The sequence below is a fragment of the Polypterus senegalus genome, chromosome 6 (genome assembly GCF_016835505.1).
Source record: "Polypterus senegalus isolate Bchr_013 chromosome 6, ASM1683550v1, whole genome shotgun sequence".
In the NCBI taxonomy this organism is placed as follows: domain Eukaryota; kingdom Metazoa; phylum Chordata; class Cladistia; order Polypteriformes; family Polypteridae; genus Polypterus; species Polypterus senegalus.
Window position 1 is genome coordinate 176796464 of NC_053159.1, and position 17713 is coordinate 176814176.

At 39.0% G+C, this 17713-nt stretch overlaps 1 protein-coding gene across 5 annotated transcripts in view; it reads left to right on the forward strand.

The window, feature by feature from the left end:
- The window catches only part of LOC120531839 (cytoplasmic dynein 1 intermediate chain 2), a 149394-nt gene that overhangs the window by 101574 nt on the left and 30107 nt on the right, over positions 1-17713 (forward strand). For all 5 annotated transcript variants that reach the window (XM_039757619.1, XM_039757618.1, XM_039757620.1 and 2 more), the window contains 3 exons: positions 5145-5270; positions 6218-6364; positions 8350-8463. In XM_039757619.1, coding sequence (XP_039613553.1) covers positions 5145-5270; positions 6218-6364; positions 8350-8463 — 387 coding nt within the window. The remainder of the gene's footprint in view (positions 1-5144; positions 5271-6217; positions 6365-8349; positions 8464-17713) is intronic.

Below are 17713 nucleotides of genomic sequence, written 5' to 3' on the forward strand. Positions count from 1 at the left end.
AGTTATGATGTTCCAGGTCTTGGACAACTAGGGTGACTGGACAGTAAAGATGGATAACCATTTTGATAAATACCTGTAATTGTACTAGCGATGCCACACACTACTAACAGCTGTAACTTGTTTACCTTGTCATTATTAATTTTATTTAAAAATTATAAATTTTTAATTAGCGGAAAAATATTTGTTACTGATTACCAAGTCTTATGTGACTCTTAAGCATAATGACACAACTTGGACTTGATGCTACACTAGGTTGTTGGTTCTACTGTTTCCTTAACGTAACATTACATTTCAGGACATTTTGTTCAGGTTCGCCATTACTTTGAAAATTTTCTCAAGGCAATGGACAGAAACGTTGATGTGTTTCAGCATTTAAGAAATAAGTTTGGACTCAAGAAAAGTGAAGCCAAAATGAAGGAAGGTGTTTATGTTGGTCCTGAAATCCATGAACTGATGCTTGACGATGAGTTCAAAAGGAAACTGAAGCCAACTGAATCAGCAGCATGGGCATTCGTGCAGGTTGTTGTGACGATGTGGGTTCGACTCCATGCTCCCATCGCTGTTTGGGAGACCTCGAACCCAACACCGTTGGTAATGTCACCGATGATCTAGACAGTTGAGGCAATAACAATTGAGCAAGGGGAAGGTATAAATGTGCAAAGTGCTTTTATTAAAAAAACAAATCAAAAATAAAGTGTTCATAAAGTGCAGTGATTCAAAAAGAGTCATTAAATAAATAATCCATTAAAAGAAAAACGTGGAGGTTTAAAAAAAACAATGATAAAAACAATCCCTTTAAAACGAGGTTAAAATGTTCATACAGGAAGCAGTCTTTAAAAATCCACAACAATGACAAGCAGCCTGGTGCTTCTTTTCTGTTAGTGTCTCACCTGCTTCTCCCGCATGGGCTTTGCAGCCTGCGAGACACTCTGCAGCTGCCCTTTTACACCTCACATCCACACGAGACTGGAGACCTCCCGATCCCTGGCTTCGGGATGGCACTCATCCCAGTCCCGAGACTTGGTTCGTATCCAACGGCCAGGACGCTCACGTTGGGTAATCCCCGACCAAGCCTCCCGACTCCCGCTGCCTTTCCGGCCTTCCGCGGCCAGTCGCCTTTCCCTGGTCACTCCCGCTACCTGCTCGCTCAGCAGGAGCGACTTCCAACTCCAACTCCTGGGTGTAGGCCCAACACCCAGGCTTCCTCGCAGCTGCCTGCCAGCGCTCGTTCGATCGCTCACCCATATGCTCTGTGTGTCTTTCTCTCTCGCACCGACTTGCTTCCTCGCTCCCTATAACCTCCGTCCTCTTTTTCTCTTTTCTCTGATCTTTTTTTTTCTCTCCTCCCTGCCAACCGACCCGTGCTTCTTTTATGTTGCGAGGGGCAATAGCAGCTGTAGCACATTAGCCACGGGAACTATCACGGATGTGGGCAGTTCCTCACCTGTGCACACGGTGAGAAACGCCCACACCGCAGATCGCCCTGTGGCTTGCTATGGCCACCATGCCCCCTCATGAAGCCACCGCGTGTGCGGTGATTATTTATTTTAAAAAATGGCGTTTGCTTAGCGAGCTGTGGACCCATAACACCACAGTTGTTCAGAATTATCTTGGCAGTCACAGAGCATAGAGTTATGCTGAGCTTATGGAGAACATGCTGGTATTGTCTTCTGGTTGGTTTTCAGAATAAACACATCAAAACAATTTTGGGTGGGACAGAGTTCAAACTCCAGATATTGTCTTGATATATTGATATTCAAACTTGTCAAAACGTCAATGATGTGCATCTCAAAAACCTGACATGCTGGCTTAACTCCGATTTCACTTATGAAATCAGTGTAAAAAACTTAATAAAGAGCTGGTCGGAAGTTCCCAGTAGTAAACAAAAGTATTTTTGTGATTATCTGTGCAAAACAGCATCTTTTGAGCAGCTGTCATCCCACTGCATTCTTTACAGGTCCAAGGATTATAGAGCCCTGCTGAAGTATTTTGAGAGATTCTTATTTGGAACTTCAGGTGTTAAAAATGAGACAAAATATTGCAAATGAAAGCAGTTTTTTTTTTTCTGAACCAAAAAAATCTGCAAAATACGAGGGAATCCAAAGATAAAATTACATTGGCAGCAGAAGCTCTCCAGGCTTCATAAACATGGACTGTCTTTCTTTAAAACTCTAAACTTTCAAGTCAGTTTTCAGTTTGTGAGAGTTGTATACTTCAGCTTTAATACTAGCATGGTGCGTTTGTTTTACTGAAATTTGAAGAAACACAATCACATTCAGTTTTTAATATTTGTTAATGCCATTTATGACCATTTTACAAAAATATATTTTTTATAAAATGCATTATATTCAATGGAGTGACATGCAGTATGGTGTAAGTTATATAACTGTTCACACTTTAAAAAGAGATGAATGCATTTTAACACACTTTGTGTATGATGGACAATCTTAAACTAACTGTTCAAAGATAAATGAAATGTGAAAGCTGTTGTTTTGGGTGCATTTAGTGCTATTGAAAAATAGTAAATCTATCCTTACTCCCACTTCACATTGAGTTTTCCTTTTTTCATTGGCGCTTATTTAAGTGTCATAAGTGTGTGTGAGTTCTAGGAGACATTCCCTGAATATACAGTATGTTAGCCGTGCCTCAGGAAAAACAGATCATGGCTCATATTTTAATACAGTAGATCATCTCTGAAAAACGTACGATTTTTTTCATATTAAAAAGGTGAGTCTTGTTCTTGGCAAAATTATGCAAGTTAAATTCGTAGTTTCTAAATTTTAGACTGTTATGAGAACATCATGGATTGGCATACTCATCATGTTACGCGTTTTTATGAGCTTTTTATAACTATTTGAAGTGTATGATGTCAAGAAATGTTATTTAGCAGAAAGGCGTTCATTTCTGTCCAAATTTAACTTACTGTCACGAAATAATAATGACCCTATAAACTAAACCTGTAAGATGCATCAGATGTTATTCATAGTAGTTTTCCACTACACACCTGCCTGTGACCATTCATTATTCTTGCTTTCAGTGTTTACTTTAAAAAAATAAAATAAAAAAAAAACTAGCTTTGCTCTGTGATATTTTCTGTCGTCTGTTAATTTTGTTGTTTTAAGTTTCATTGTGGTATTGATTGTAAATTAATAGTTATTACATCTCTTCACTTGTGGCAGTCAGCTTTTGTTACTTGTCCTATCACCTGAACAAACGGGCCCAGGCCTAATGTTACTCCATTATGTAAGTCGCTTTGGATAAAGATGTCTACCAAGCAAATAAATGTATTTTTAGTTCAGTTTCACTGCTTAGTGATTGGTGACTGAAGCCACACTAGCTATTTTTAAACCTTGCAAAAATGTCAATAATTTGATTTTCTTTTATGATTTAAACAAATTAATGCTACATTCTTTTAATATGCGTCTACTGTGGCTTATAACTCCTATAGTTTAATGTCATTTGTAATGCATCTTCATCCCAATAAGTATTTTGTATAAACATTTGGAGTCTTTATAAACATATGCAGTGTATTCCAGGGCTGTGCAGACTTACTTTGGATGTTGATACCAAGAGTCCTGCAGTGGTGCGATGAATTACAAGATAAGTTAGTCCTATTCGTTATGTACAGTATACATTAGGCTCAAGTATCTACTGGTACCTGTGAAGAAGGCAAACAAAAAAATCCCATATAAAATACAAATTTGTAATCTAAGAGAGTTATCATATATACTCGCAGATTAAGTTCTCCAACAGACATACACTCAGGACACGGGTTAAAAGCACCAAGAAGACCTTTAATTATTTTCTTCTCCAAAACAGTGCCCCCTAGTCACCACAGCCACAATGATACAATCAAGTACATAAAATAATCACAATTGTCTTTTATATATCTCTTCCACACCTCCCGGCAAGTTCTGTCCTACTTCTCCTGACTCTGGCTCGCTTTTGGGGTCTTCAGCAGTCCTTTATATAGTTCTTGACCCAGAGGTTCTTCTGCTTTTCTGTCCACATGACTTGCCAGGACTTCCTGGTCAGACAGAGAATTAAAGTTCTTCAATCAGCTCAGCAGTACTTCGGGGCTTCCGTCCTTGTGACTTCAGGGCTATATCAGAAGCATGACTCCCCAGGTCCTTTCACCGCACCCACAGGGACCCAACAGGGCGGAGAAACCGAAATCCCAGTCCCTGGATGCCCTGTGGGAATGCGGGGCACTGCTACACTCCAGGGGAGCTGCCATCTATTGTTTTGGGGGAGGCAGTGTCCACAAGTAGCTGCCTTCCCCCATCCTTTCATCTCAGGGGTGTCCCAGCCACCTCTTACAAGCTATAAGAATACAAAGCTTTTTTTCCCCCCCCCACAGAGGAACATTTTAAAATCCTGCAGTGTGTTATCCAGGCTTATGACACCATTATAGGAAAAGGGTTTGTGGTGTTATGCCTCTCGCAGACTAGGACAAGAGCTAGAACTTGTACAAGCTATGGTTTTGAATTTTATAAATGGCCATTCAGTATAACTGTATTAGTGTAAATGGCACCTTGCCCTATGCTTGATGGGAGATGCTCCAGCTTGACCGTGACCCTGCTCAGGGTACAGCAGGTTTGGAAGACAGATGGATGAATAGTGTGCATGCTTGTAAATTATCCAGTTTTCTGAACACATTTATCATATTGTTGGTGCCATTTATTATATACAGCGCTTGCTTTAAATTTATCAAGATTACCAGAGTTTTGTTTTTTTTTTTTAATCCATATTTATTATCTGATGTTTAAAAATAAGTATTTAGATAGTATTACTTTGTATAACAGCCTCCGAGCCCCAAACCCAGAAGTATTCAGAGCAGTGTCATGGATGTTCAGGTTTCCTCATGTCACTTTATTGCACAAGCCATCGAGTAAAGTATAGAAGACATCTGACTTCCCGTGAAAAAATGCACATTTTTCTTTTTAAGGACTTAGTCCACCATAAAAAAAAAAAAGCTTAACACTGAAGCATTTTTAGTAAAAAATCTGTTCTGTTGAAGAGGCTGACGCACATAAAGAAACATTCAGAACCACCACAGAGGGTAACATTTTTAAAGGAACTGGACCTTCAGGCAATCTTGACTTCCTCTTGACATTTATTTTTACTGATTTTTCTGTCAACAGTATCCTGAACTGCTTGTTGCTTCATACAACAACAACGAGGATGCCCCCCACGAGCCAGATGGTGTAGCCCTTGTGTGGAACATGAAATACAAGAAAACCACACCAGAGTATGTCTTTCATTGCCAGGTATGATGCGAGATCCTGTCGCGCCAAATGGGTGGTTTTAACTGATGAGTTTGGCCTTTTGCCAGCAGTTTCCTTCTGCGTTTCAGCATAATGATTTCATTGAGCCGGCATGTGCCTCGACCACATTTATTTGCAAACACATGTTGATTGAGGACCTGAAGAGTAGAAGTTCAAAAGGAATAATCCAGAGCTTCACAACTTTCAGATGGCTTAAACATGTTTGAAAGAATTGTCAGCCGTCCTCTGTTTCACTCATTTCATCAATTATATTGAGAAGTGGCAACCATATATAAATATATGGAAAAAACACAATGCACACAAACACAAAATCTTTATTAGCATATTGACTGTGGAGTTTGCCCTATGGAAAAAGACGCATTAAATGGAAACATATGTGCTTCTTACAGAACGGATATTGTATGAAAAGGTCTGAGATCTATAAACAAAAGAGTGTGAAATATTTTTCTTCACATTTAATTGAAGCAATAGATTTTTTCAAGCCATTACATTATAAATTTGTTCAAAATTAATTTATTTTTAGTTTTTGAGTGTGATATGTTCAACATTATCATTTAAATACAACTAATTTTTTTATTTAAAATAAACATAATTTCGTTTTCTTTTCATGTTTTATTCCAGAATTACTCAACGCTGATGTGTTGTTATTTGTATAAACTCTTTAAGTCATGGAAAGTGTAAAGGTAGAAAAAGAAAAAGTGCTAAATGCCAGATACTACTGCATTTGTGTAGACCTTTATGTTCTTGTATTATTTTAAAAACACGCTATAGTGAGTTTTTAACTTTTCTTTGATTGAAAGTGACATTGATGTCCACTGTGTAACTTTACAGATTTCCAGAAACCTGCCACTGTTCAGTTTTACAGCAATCAAGTAAAAAGTAACATGTTTTTTTGCTCATGGACTGCTGCTTTTTTTGTTTTTATACAGTCTGCAGTTATGTCAGCTGCCTTTGCAAAATTTCATCCTAATCTAGTTGTTGGTGGCACATATTCTGGTCAAATAGTTCTGTGGGATAACCGTAGCAATAAAAGGACTCCGGTGCAAAGGACACCCCTCTCTGCCGCTGCTCACACGGTATGTTTGTTATTACCTGTTACATCGAATACTAAAGCATTACTTGTATTTCCTCTTAAAGGATGTAAAAGGTTATTTCTTCACAATCGTGGTATGTGTTCATTTGCTAAATGAATTTGTGTTCATGTTTTGTAAATTTTAAAGAGTAACTAGCCCACTCTTTCACTTTTCTGTTGGGGCTAATGATAGATAGATAGACAGACAGATAGATGCATACATACTTACATGCTCACTCACTCACTTCCTCAGGGAAATTCACAATGGATACCGCAGGCCCGAATGGTGAGGGGGGGAGCCCTTAAAACTTTCTGAACACATCAACTTTGAAATAGCAAAGGTTTCGATTTAAGACAACATCACTCCTGCGTTTCTGAGACATGCCTATGACAACAAAAGTAAACTGGAAGTGATGAAAGTTATGACCGATTCTTAGTATGATTTTCTTGACATAAGCATACGTATTTTTTTTCCTCGCCATGTCTTCCCGCAGTGGCATCCCTGTCCAGAGATTGTTGCTGCCTTGCTTCTGATATTTGCTGGGATGGCCTGCAGGTGTTCCACGACCAATCCCTGGATAATCAAATTGAAAAGATGGATGGATTTGTGTCTGTTAATTTTTTTCCACTTGATTGTATGTCATAGAGTGTGTGCTTAATATTTTGTTTCACTGATATGCACATAATTGCCAGTTGCAGCTGGCAATATCTTTTTGAAAGATACAGTGAAATATAGCGATCATAAATGTGTCTTTTTTAGTTGTTATTGTTCAGTTGTCTACAGAATGGAGACAACATCTCACATCTGTTATTCAGCATTCAATGTTGTTAACAGCACTTGGCACTGACTTTCTGAGGTAAATATGTGCCCGTGGAGCTGAAGGGTGTCATGGAGAAAGATAAGCAGTGAAGTGATGCACTCAGCTGTTCTCCATTTTAAATGGCTGAACCTTGCAATAATGGCTTGCTTTTTGCCATATCATTTTCTAACCTTCTTATTCCAGGTTTAGAAACATGGAAGTGAGGAGGCTGGAGCCTATCCCAGCCAGCATAGGGTGTAAGGCAGGAGTAAACACAGGGTGTCAGTCCATCACAGGATTTTGGCTTTTTTTCCTTCTTATAACAATAGGAATATGCTGTTCTTCAGTACTTGATCTCAAGACATGCACCAATACTAATAGCAATTTTAGCTTGAAAAATGGACGTATCCTGTAAGATTTAGGGCTTTATTTCAGAAGGGCACCCCAGTATCCTATATAGCAGTGGTGGCGCTGCTGCCTCGCAGTAAGGAGACTTGGGTTCACTTGCCAGGTCCTCCCTGCAAGGAGTTTGCATGTTCTCCCCGTGTCTGCGTGGGTTTTCTCTCACAGTCCAAAGACATGCAGGTTAGGTGCACTGGCGATCCTAAATTGTCCCTAGTGTGTACTTGGTGTGTGTGTGTGTGTGCCCTGCAGTGGGCTGGCTCACTGCCCGGGTTTGTTCCTGCTTTGTGCCCTGTGTTGGCTGGGATTGGCTCCAGAACACCCCCGTGACCCTGTAGTTAGGATATAGCGAGTGGATAATGACTGACTGACTTATCCCGGTACCCATAAGCTTCATTATAAAATGCTAGAACAGGCTAGTTATTGTTAAAAATTTACAAAATATTCTTCACTTTAGAATACAATATCATGTGACAAATTAATATATATGTTATGACTATGAAAAAATAACTTTGACTTGTAAAGTATCAAACTTCTTTAAAATAAAGTACTTAATACTGAACAAAGTTATAACTTAACCCAGTACTATGACTTGAAAAAAATAGTTATACTGAGGGATTTCTCTACAATATCTTTTATTAATTTGATAAATGTTATCATAAACATCAAGGTTTTAATATATATATTTTTTAAAGTCCATAAGCGCATTATGTAGAGTTCCATCAACAAATTTTGTGTCACTGTGCACTCCTTTAATATTTTCTTTTATTTGTTCATGCTATTTTAGCATCCTGTTTACTGTGTTAACGTCGTTGGAACGCAGAATGCACATAACTTGATCAGCATCTCTACAGATGGGAAAATGTGCTCCTGGAGTTTAGACATGCTCTCCCAGCCACAGGTGGGTACAAAAATAAGTTAGTTGTTATACAGTAGTTTGTCAGTTTATGCGTCATACTTTTTCACTCTGCTTGTAAATAATTCTACCACACAGGCCATTCTCCTTGGTAATGTAAGGATGCTTATGCATGTAATGCTCCCTGATCAGACAAAGGGAACTTGGTGAGAGTGTAAGCAAAGCGGATTGTTTACAGTCAAATTGGCATTTGAAACACAGTGAACAAAATGGTGCCATCATCCGCCAAACAGCCACAGTGAACGGTTTACTCTTCATTGACTTGCAACTAGGAAGACTCTGAAGCAAAAATAAGAATTCCAATTCCTGCCGGTGAAGGAATTACCCAAAGTGAGCAACGTGGCTCTTGCCAGTTATGACACAATATGTAACATGCTGCTCCTTCACGTTATTTTATGCAGTGAGGAAGGTCCAGTGCACAGTATTTGCCTTTCTCTGTTGTATGTGTGTATGTAACACGGTGATTACAGTGAACCCTCGTTTATCACGGTTAATCTGTTCCAGACTCTACCGTGATAAATGAATTTTCGGCGAAGTAGGATTCTTTATTTATAAATTGAATATTTTCGCAGTTAGAGTATAGAAAACCTGTTTACGACCTTCTAAATACGTTTTTTTAACATTATTAGAGCCCTCTAGACATGAAATAACACCCTTTAGTCACCATTACACTCGTATTACCCAATATATTAGACAAAATAAGAGAAAATTAATTAAAAATTAATTTGTGTGTGCTCCATGTGTACATCAAGCATATAAGTGTAGGGAATGAGAACATCAAAGTGCTCATTCATAACATTTCTTATCCCCTCGAGTCCCTGTCCAAAGTCGTACAATCTCAGCCCGAATCTGTACCGCTAAAGACAGAGTTTCATGCACTAAATACGCTATAGATGAGAATAAGCAAGCACCATCTCCCCTGATATTTACTACGCGGTGAGGCATTTGTACTCCATCAACATTAATTATTTCCAGAGACACAATTTTGTCTGTTTTTCCAGCGCATCGCACACAAAAGCAAGGGAACGATGGGAGCACCAGAACTCTGCTCACATCGCGTCGCTTCGTACCGCAAGTAGTAAGTCTGTGATAAGCGGAATACCGCTATGCTTTGCACTCACAGGACGGAAGGACAATCCTGACCGCTTTTATATAGTAGATTATTGTACTGTACATTTAACTGCACACAACCACTAACCTATGAAGGCACGACCTCAGTAGGAGAGTCTTCAGGTGGTGCAGTATCTTCAGCAGGTGTGTCGTTGTCTTCTTCCGTTGAAGGAGTACTAGAAGTAGGAAGTGGGTGTCTGGGTGCGCGGCTGAAGATCATCTTGATAGGCTGTTGCTGGCGCTGTCATTTCATATACGTGAGGAGGCTTTTGTAGGGTACTGCCATCTTTAATCATATCCAAGAGTTTCACCTTCTCCTGGATAGTAAGCATCTTCCTCCGGCGCTTAGTTTTATTGTCAGAAGGCTTAGAAAAAGCAGTACATTTAGTAGCCATCGTGGGGCTTAGATAAAAGTTCTCAGAAAGCGCATGCATAGTGATGTAAGCGTGTATGAGAAAAAAAATCGGGATAGAGTGAAGCCGCGAAAGTCGAAGCGTGATATAGCGAGGGATCACTGTAATACTCTCCCTGTAACTGGGGGCTTATTTTTTAGACTGCCACGCAGTGAAATCAAACGGTTGTAACCAGTCCCCAGCAGCTGAACATATGCTAGTAGCGTAATGAGCAACGCTTCCCCAATCAGCAGCTTTGCATTCCAGTGTCAAAGGTGCATACATTTACAGCCTAATCCCAAAACTCTCCTCATCCTGCTACCCTACTTATTAATAACATGTGTTACATGCCCCCTTAGACATTTGGTGTTTAATAATTGTTTCATTTTTGAGCATGAAGGTCACGTTGCCTTCTGTTCTGTTTGTATTCTGAATGAAATAGCATTGCAGTGCTCCTGTAAAATGTCCTGATTGTTAATCCTGCATTTTACTTTACATGTGTTCATGTTCTACTTTTTTTTCCTGTGTTTAGGATATGTGAAATAGTTTTGTGTAAAACAGATCAGATACAATGTACATGAACATTTGTATTATTGCAAGCATTTATACAATACTAGACACACCTCTGAAAATGGGGTATGTACAGTTTTGTGAAAAAGAAAGTACACCCTCTTATAGTTCTATGCTTTTACGTATCAGGACATAATTAAAGAAAAAAAAATCTGGTCCTTATCAGGTTCTAGAATGATTTAAATCTAACCTCAGGTGTAAAACAACACACAATAGATTCTATCGTGTCATTATTAATTTAACAAAAATTTGAGAAGCCGTGTGTGAAAAACTAATAATAATAATCATAAATAATAATAATAGTTCTTTGCATTTGTTTAGCACTTTTCTCACTACTCAAAGTGCTCAGCAATTGCAGTTTAAGGGCCTTGCTCAAGGGCCCAACAGAGCAGAGCAGAGTCCCCATTGGCATTTACGGGATTCGAACCGGCAAACTTCCGATTGCCAGTGCAGATCCCTAGCCTCAGAGCCACCCCATGATTCAGTAGCTTGTAGAACCACCTTTATCAGCAATAACTTGAAGTCATCATTTTCTGTATGACTTTATCAGTCTCTGACATTGTTGTTGAGGAATTTTGGGCCACTCTTCTTTCTAACATTGCTTCAGTTCATCGAGGTTTCCTGGCATTCGTTTTTGTGCAGCTCCCTTAAGGATCCTGCCACAGCATTTCAATTGGGTTGAGGTCTGGACTTTGACTGGGCCATTGCAACACCTTGATTCTTTTCTTTTTAAGCTATTCTGTTGTAGATTTGCTGATGTGCTTGAGATCGTTGTCCTGTTGTATGACACAATTTCGGCCAAGCTTTAGCTGTCAGACAGCCTCATGTTTGACTCAAGAAGAGTTCATGGTTGACTCGATGCCTGCAAAATGCTCAGGTCCTGAGGCTGCAAAACAAGCCCAAATCATCACCCCTACACCACCATACTTGATAGCTGGTACTTTCACCAAACGTGGCACTGTACATGATGGCCAAACATCTCCACTTTGGTCTATCCAAAGGATATTGTTCCAGAGGTCTTGTGGTTTGTTCAGATCCAAATTTGCAAACCAAAATTGTGCTGCTATGATCTTTTTAGAGAGAAGAGGCTTTCTCCTGGCACCCCTTTCTAAACAAACCATACTTGTTCAGTATTGTTCTAATTGTACTTTCATGAACTTTAACATTTAACATGCTAACTGAAGCTTGTAGAGTCTGAACCATAGCTCTTGGGTTTTTTGCAATTTCTCTGAGCATTGCATAGTCTGACCTTGCGGTGAATTTGCTGGGACGTCCACTCCGGGGGAGATTGGCAGTTGTCTTGAATGTTTTTCACTTGTGAATTATCTTTCTCACTGTGGAATGATGGATTTCAGATTGTTTGGACGTGGCCTTCTAACCCTTCCCAGATTGATGGGCAGCAGCAGTTCCTTCTCTGAGGTCACTGCTGATTTCTTTCCTCCTTGGCATTGTGTCAACACACACCTGGATGCTTTAGACCAGCAAGCTGCCAGAACATCTGCTTTTATAGAGATGGGCATATTTGCTGTTGATCAATTAATCGAGTTCATTCCATTAGCAGCACCTGGTTGCTACTTACACTCTTAATTCCAATGGAAGCAGTAAGGATGTGTGACGCTATAGCCTCACCAAGACACTAATACACTATAGTACAGATACATACTGGGGCAAGACTCTCAGTTAAGTGTTTGGTATGAACTGAAAAGAGCAATATACCAGTGAGTTTACAACCGGGGAAAAAAAATGTTTTTTTAACAAGGTTTTTGGACCTACCCTCAGGTCGTTTGTTTCGTTTTCTTTCGGATGTTCCCCCATTGGTTTCGGGTGCAAGCCTCGCGTGTAGTATACCACTTTTACCGACCGGTGTTTTAAAGTTGGCGCTGAAGCTAAACACTGTCACGGCTGCCTGGGAAGGTCCAAAGACAGCTATAGGAGGAGTCCAAGTTGGACTATTAGTGTACATGTACCGTACTGTTTGCGTTTGTGTCTTAGAAATCGCAAGGTTAAGTATAAATGTTTTTTTTTGTTTTTGGCGTTTAGTGTTTTATATGTATATTTTGTTGTTGGATATTTTGATTTATACTTGAAGTGTACGATTTCCCCAGTAGGTCTTAAATGGTATCTCCCTATGTTTAGGCAAGCTGACCCTGGTAATGGATAAGGCTTTATAAGTACAGTTGTGGCTGCAAGAGGGGGAACGATCGTTTGGAGAGAATTAAGAAGGGTTAGGTAGTGCGAGGCACGCCAGGCTAAGAGGTGCCTGGTGGCTGAGCTGCTGATTGATGTAAAGGAGTGTGTTAGGCTTCTGAGGACCAAAAACAACTCCTGAGATTTTTTTGAGGAGTTGTACTTTTGACCAGGGATGAAACAGAGTCCAGTTTTGTTTTATTTTAAGGCTGCTGATGCCCTTACATTGACTGGAATTGACTATACTGTATATATATATATATATATATATATATATATATATATATATATATATATATATATATATATCATATATATAATATCATATATATATCATATATATATATATCATATATATATATATCATATATATATATATTATATATATAATATATATATATATCATATATCATATATATATATATATATATATATGATATATATATATAGTAGGGTAAGAGCCTCGGTGTGTTCCAATTTGTCGTCTTTTTTTTTTTTTCTTAATTAAATTTCAAATTCATGTCACAGGATTATTTACATGATTTTTTTTGTGAATCCTTTAATACCAGCACCTGTTTTCTTTTTCTCTACTCCATTGTGGACTAATAAATTTACCTTTGTTTTTTGAACATCTGCCTCTCTCGTGCCTCTCTTATTACCCCCTCAGTCCTGGTTGGTCCCAAACTACTAGCAGGCCATCTGCTTTAGTAGACAGCTTGTGACAGGGTGCGCTTAATTTTTCACACCCTGCACACTCTGCTTCTGCATTTTGGCTTAGTTTTTGTTAAATAAATAAAGACATATGTCATAATCATATGTGTAATATGTCATGTGTTGTTGTTCATCTGAGGTGCTATTCACCTAATTTTAAGACCTGCTAAAGAGAGGATGATTTTTGTTGTGTCATGATACGTCAAACCTTAGAATTTAAAGAGGGTGTACTTTCTTTTTCACGTGACTGTACCTTGGAGGAGGATGAACATTGTCCTTGTGTGTATGTGCCATTTCCCCCATGTACACCATTCCTCTCATGTCCCTGTCCTGACGCAACGTGACTGTAAACATTTTTGAATAAGATCAGGGACTGGAAGATGAAAACATCGATAAAACAATAAAGAGTCCAAACTTAGAAGACTAAACTTGCAACATAATCCCAAATGCTAGCCTGAACTCATTGTGAGAAAAGACATTCCTAAACCGTCCTTTAGAAAATACAGAGTATTAAACACTAAACAGATTTTGAAGTCAAAATATAGTTGCCAAAAACTGATTAAACCTAAATTCAAAATAAATACAGCTACACGTGTTTGAGAATGATCCTCAATCTCGGACAATTAGGGCGTGCAGAACTCTAACCTTTGTACAGGAACGATGTTGGCATCATGTACCACACACTTCCTGTTGTCATGTGGTAGCAACCAAGGTGGCAACCATAAGCAAAAGTTCCAGTTTAAAATGAAAATGGTGATGCATACCAATAGAAATAATATGCAATTTAATTTTAACAAAGTCAAAACTATAACATAAATAAACAAATAACAGAATTAATTTCTGCATGGTACCAAACCCATTCATTTTGTTAGATGCAAAATTAACCATGAAATAAAATCAAAACTGTGCCTAATCAGTCACTTGGTATAGATGCCCTGGAAGTTGGAGAGTGCCCACCCAGTGATGTTGTCAGCTGACCGTACAAGGCCTGGTGGTCCTGCTGCATGCTGTTCCAAACCAGATGGTAATGCTTTTATACACCTCTAGAGATGGTAGCTGTAACACTTGGAAATGGGTTCCAACGATTGGGAACAAAATGAATACAAACGTGAACACCAAACATTTTACACCTTAAAATCGGACCATTAGTGGAATGATGAGCTCTATTTGACTCATGTCCAGCAATCCCAGGTGATAAGTATGAAGGGTGTTTATCATGTAGTCCTTTATAGGCTACAAATAAATTTGAAACGCACGCATTGTTCCATAAGAGGCCAGTGCTGACGACACAGAACTGAGGCAACATTGGATCTCAGCCTTGCACAAGACAAAAGATGGACAGTCAAGTTCTAGTGAGAATGAGGTACTTTTCTGTATGCATGTAGGCCAAGCCTACCTCTGGTGTTTGCTGTGAAGAAGCTCTATTTTTTGTCTCGTCTGACCATAGAAAGTCCAGTGAGATTGTTCTGTTGAAAGTTCCAGTAACATTTGGCAAACTTCTGAAGCGCCTGAGTTTGTTGTTTGATGACAGCAGAGGCTTTTTATCTGTCAATCTCCGTAATCAATTTGTGGTTACATAAATGGCATCTTGTAGTTTTGGAGACTTTCTGACCTCAAGACCCCACTGCTGAATTCAGTTCTCCAGCTGTGATCGCTTGGAGATCCCTTGGCCACTCGAACCATCCTCTTTACTGAGTGTGGTGTCAATGTAGACAAATGTCGTCTTCTAATCATCTTCAGTTGCTCTAAACCAGGGGTCTCGAACTCCAGTCCTGGAGAGCTACTGTGGCTGCAGGTTTTCAGTCTAACCCTTTTCTTAACTAGTGACCAGATTTTGCTTCTAATGAACTCCTTGCCTTAAGTTTAATTGATGCACAACTTAAGACTCGGGCCCCTTAATTATTTCTTTTTTCCTTAATTAGCAACCAAACAATATTAAGATACAAAATGAAGCAACACATAAACAACAACCTGCATCCATCACACAATAACTGAAAAGAAAGAAAGAAAGGTGAAGGCCTCAGTAATGTTGATCTGCTCAGGTCTCCTAAATATTTTGACAACGGTCTTAAAAAATTAATAAAAAGAAAATCAACAGTTTTGGAAATGTCTGCCATGGCATTAAATAACGGGGTAAATTAGCAACGAGAATTGACTTCAGAATAAGAAACTGAATGAAGTGAAGTTGGTTGGAGTTTGAGGCCCCAAATTAGTTGGTCATCTTTTGGTTCACTTCGCATGAAATTTATGTTTAGGTGCCATTTAAGGAAAAAAAAATCAATTCAGCGATCAGAGTCTCAAGAAATGTCAATTCAAATAAAGGGAAATTAGCAGCAAAAACTGGTCACTAATTAAGAAAAGGGTTAGAATGAAAACCTGCAGCCACAGTAGCTCTCCAGGACTGGAGTTGGAGACCCCTGCTCTAAACGTTATAAACTATTGCCCTGCTATGGGACCTTTTCAACTATGTCACAGTTTTCTTATTGTTGTGTCCTGATTTGTGCCCCTTGTCGCACATCATCACTGTGTTCTCAGGTCTTTCCCATTATGATGGATGATATTGGGAATTTGCCTTGTGAGTCTGTTGACCCCCTAAGTGTTCCCACTCACTCTGATGAACTTGAAAAGGAGAAATGGGAATGACTTCCTAGGGGTCTGATAATTGTGGCACACATCTATTTTAAAAACATTGCGGTTTAGGATGAGAATTTCTTTTTCCTTTCAATTATTTTACTTCAATTAAAGGTTTGGTTTTTTTAATATTTTGAATGAAAGATCCAAGAGGATGAACAAAGATTTCTTTTCATAGCCCACTTTGCAAGGGTGCCAGTATTCGTGGAGGGCACTGTAACTGGTTATAAAAATCCATCTATCAGTCATCTAAACTAAAGTTTGATGTAGACATGCAACCAATCCCAGCAGCACTTGATACAAATTTGGAGCAAGCTGTGGTTGGATGTGTTTTTTGATAAAAAAAAAAATGAAGAAGAGAAGAGAGCAGTCCCACCAATTAAATGACGCACATCTTTTTCACTTTTCTTCCTTCTGGTACCTTGCACCGTGGAGTGCGGTATATTTTGACAGTCTGGCTTTTGGAAATATAAGACAAACATCGCGTTAAGAGGAAGTGTGCCCTCCAGCTGTATAATTAGACAATGAAGCCAGCAGCTAACAATTTGAGGCAGTGTCTGAAACTGATACTCCAGGATGTATCATTATTTTTACTACACCTTTGTAAAATTACAACGTAGCTCCCAGTGTGAATAACAAATACAGATATGCAGTCTGTGAGAGCTTACTGTCGTCGTACATCCCTGCTGATCCTTACCACCTTTCATTGGCTGGGTAGAACTTAGTTGCTGTGGGTGCAGTGACACTGACATCTTATTTTATACATTTAGTTCTTTTCTATAGTGTATACAGTGGATTTTGAATGTTTTAAAACTTCTCTTCACTTTCTGCACACTTTATTGTGTTGTAGATACATATATATATTTGAATGGATACATTTGCCCATCAGTCAATTACCCATAATGACAAAGAGAAAACATGTTTTCAGAAATGTGTTAAAAATCAAAACCTGATATTTCTCTTTCATACAAGAATTCATATCCGAAAGGTTTGCAGATTTATTAAAAATCAAAAATGGAGACCTCTCCTTCACAGAAATATTGAGACCCTTAATTCTGTACTTTGTAGAAACCCACTCCTTTGGCAGCAATTCCTGCTTCATGTCTTCTTGGGTAAGTCTCTACAAGGATTTGCACATCTTGATTTGTGCAGTTTGTTCCATTCCTCTTGGCAGATCCTCTCAAACTCCATTAGTTTGGATGGGAAGTGTCTGAAAACTGTCTCTCCACTGATGCCCCAATGAGGTTTAAGTCTGGTCTTTGGCTTGGCTACTCAAGGATATTCAGAGACTTGTCCTGAAGTCACTCCAGCATTGTCTTGGCTGTATGCTTGGGGTATTTGTCATGCTAAAGGTGAACCACCACACCAGTCTGAGATGGCATGCAGTCTGGAGCAGGTTTTCTTTAGAGTCCTCTCTGTATGTGACTCCATTCATCCTTCTGTTGATTCTGTCCAATCTCCCCATCCCTGCCACTGTGAAGCACCTCATAGCATGATGCTGCCACCACCATGCTTCACCTTAATGATGAGTAGGTGATGAGCAGTACCTAGTCTTCACCTGAAGTAGTGCTTAGAGTTGGGCCTAATAATTCAGCATTTGCCTAATTAGACCAGAATCTTTTTAATTCCTTTTG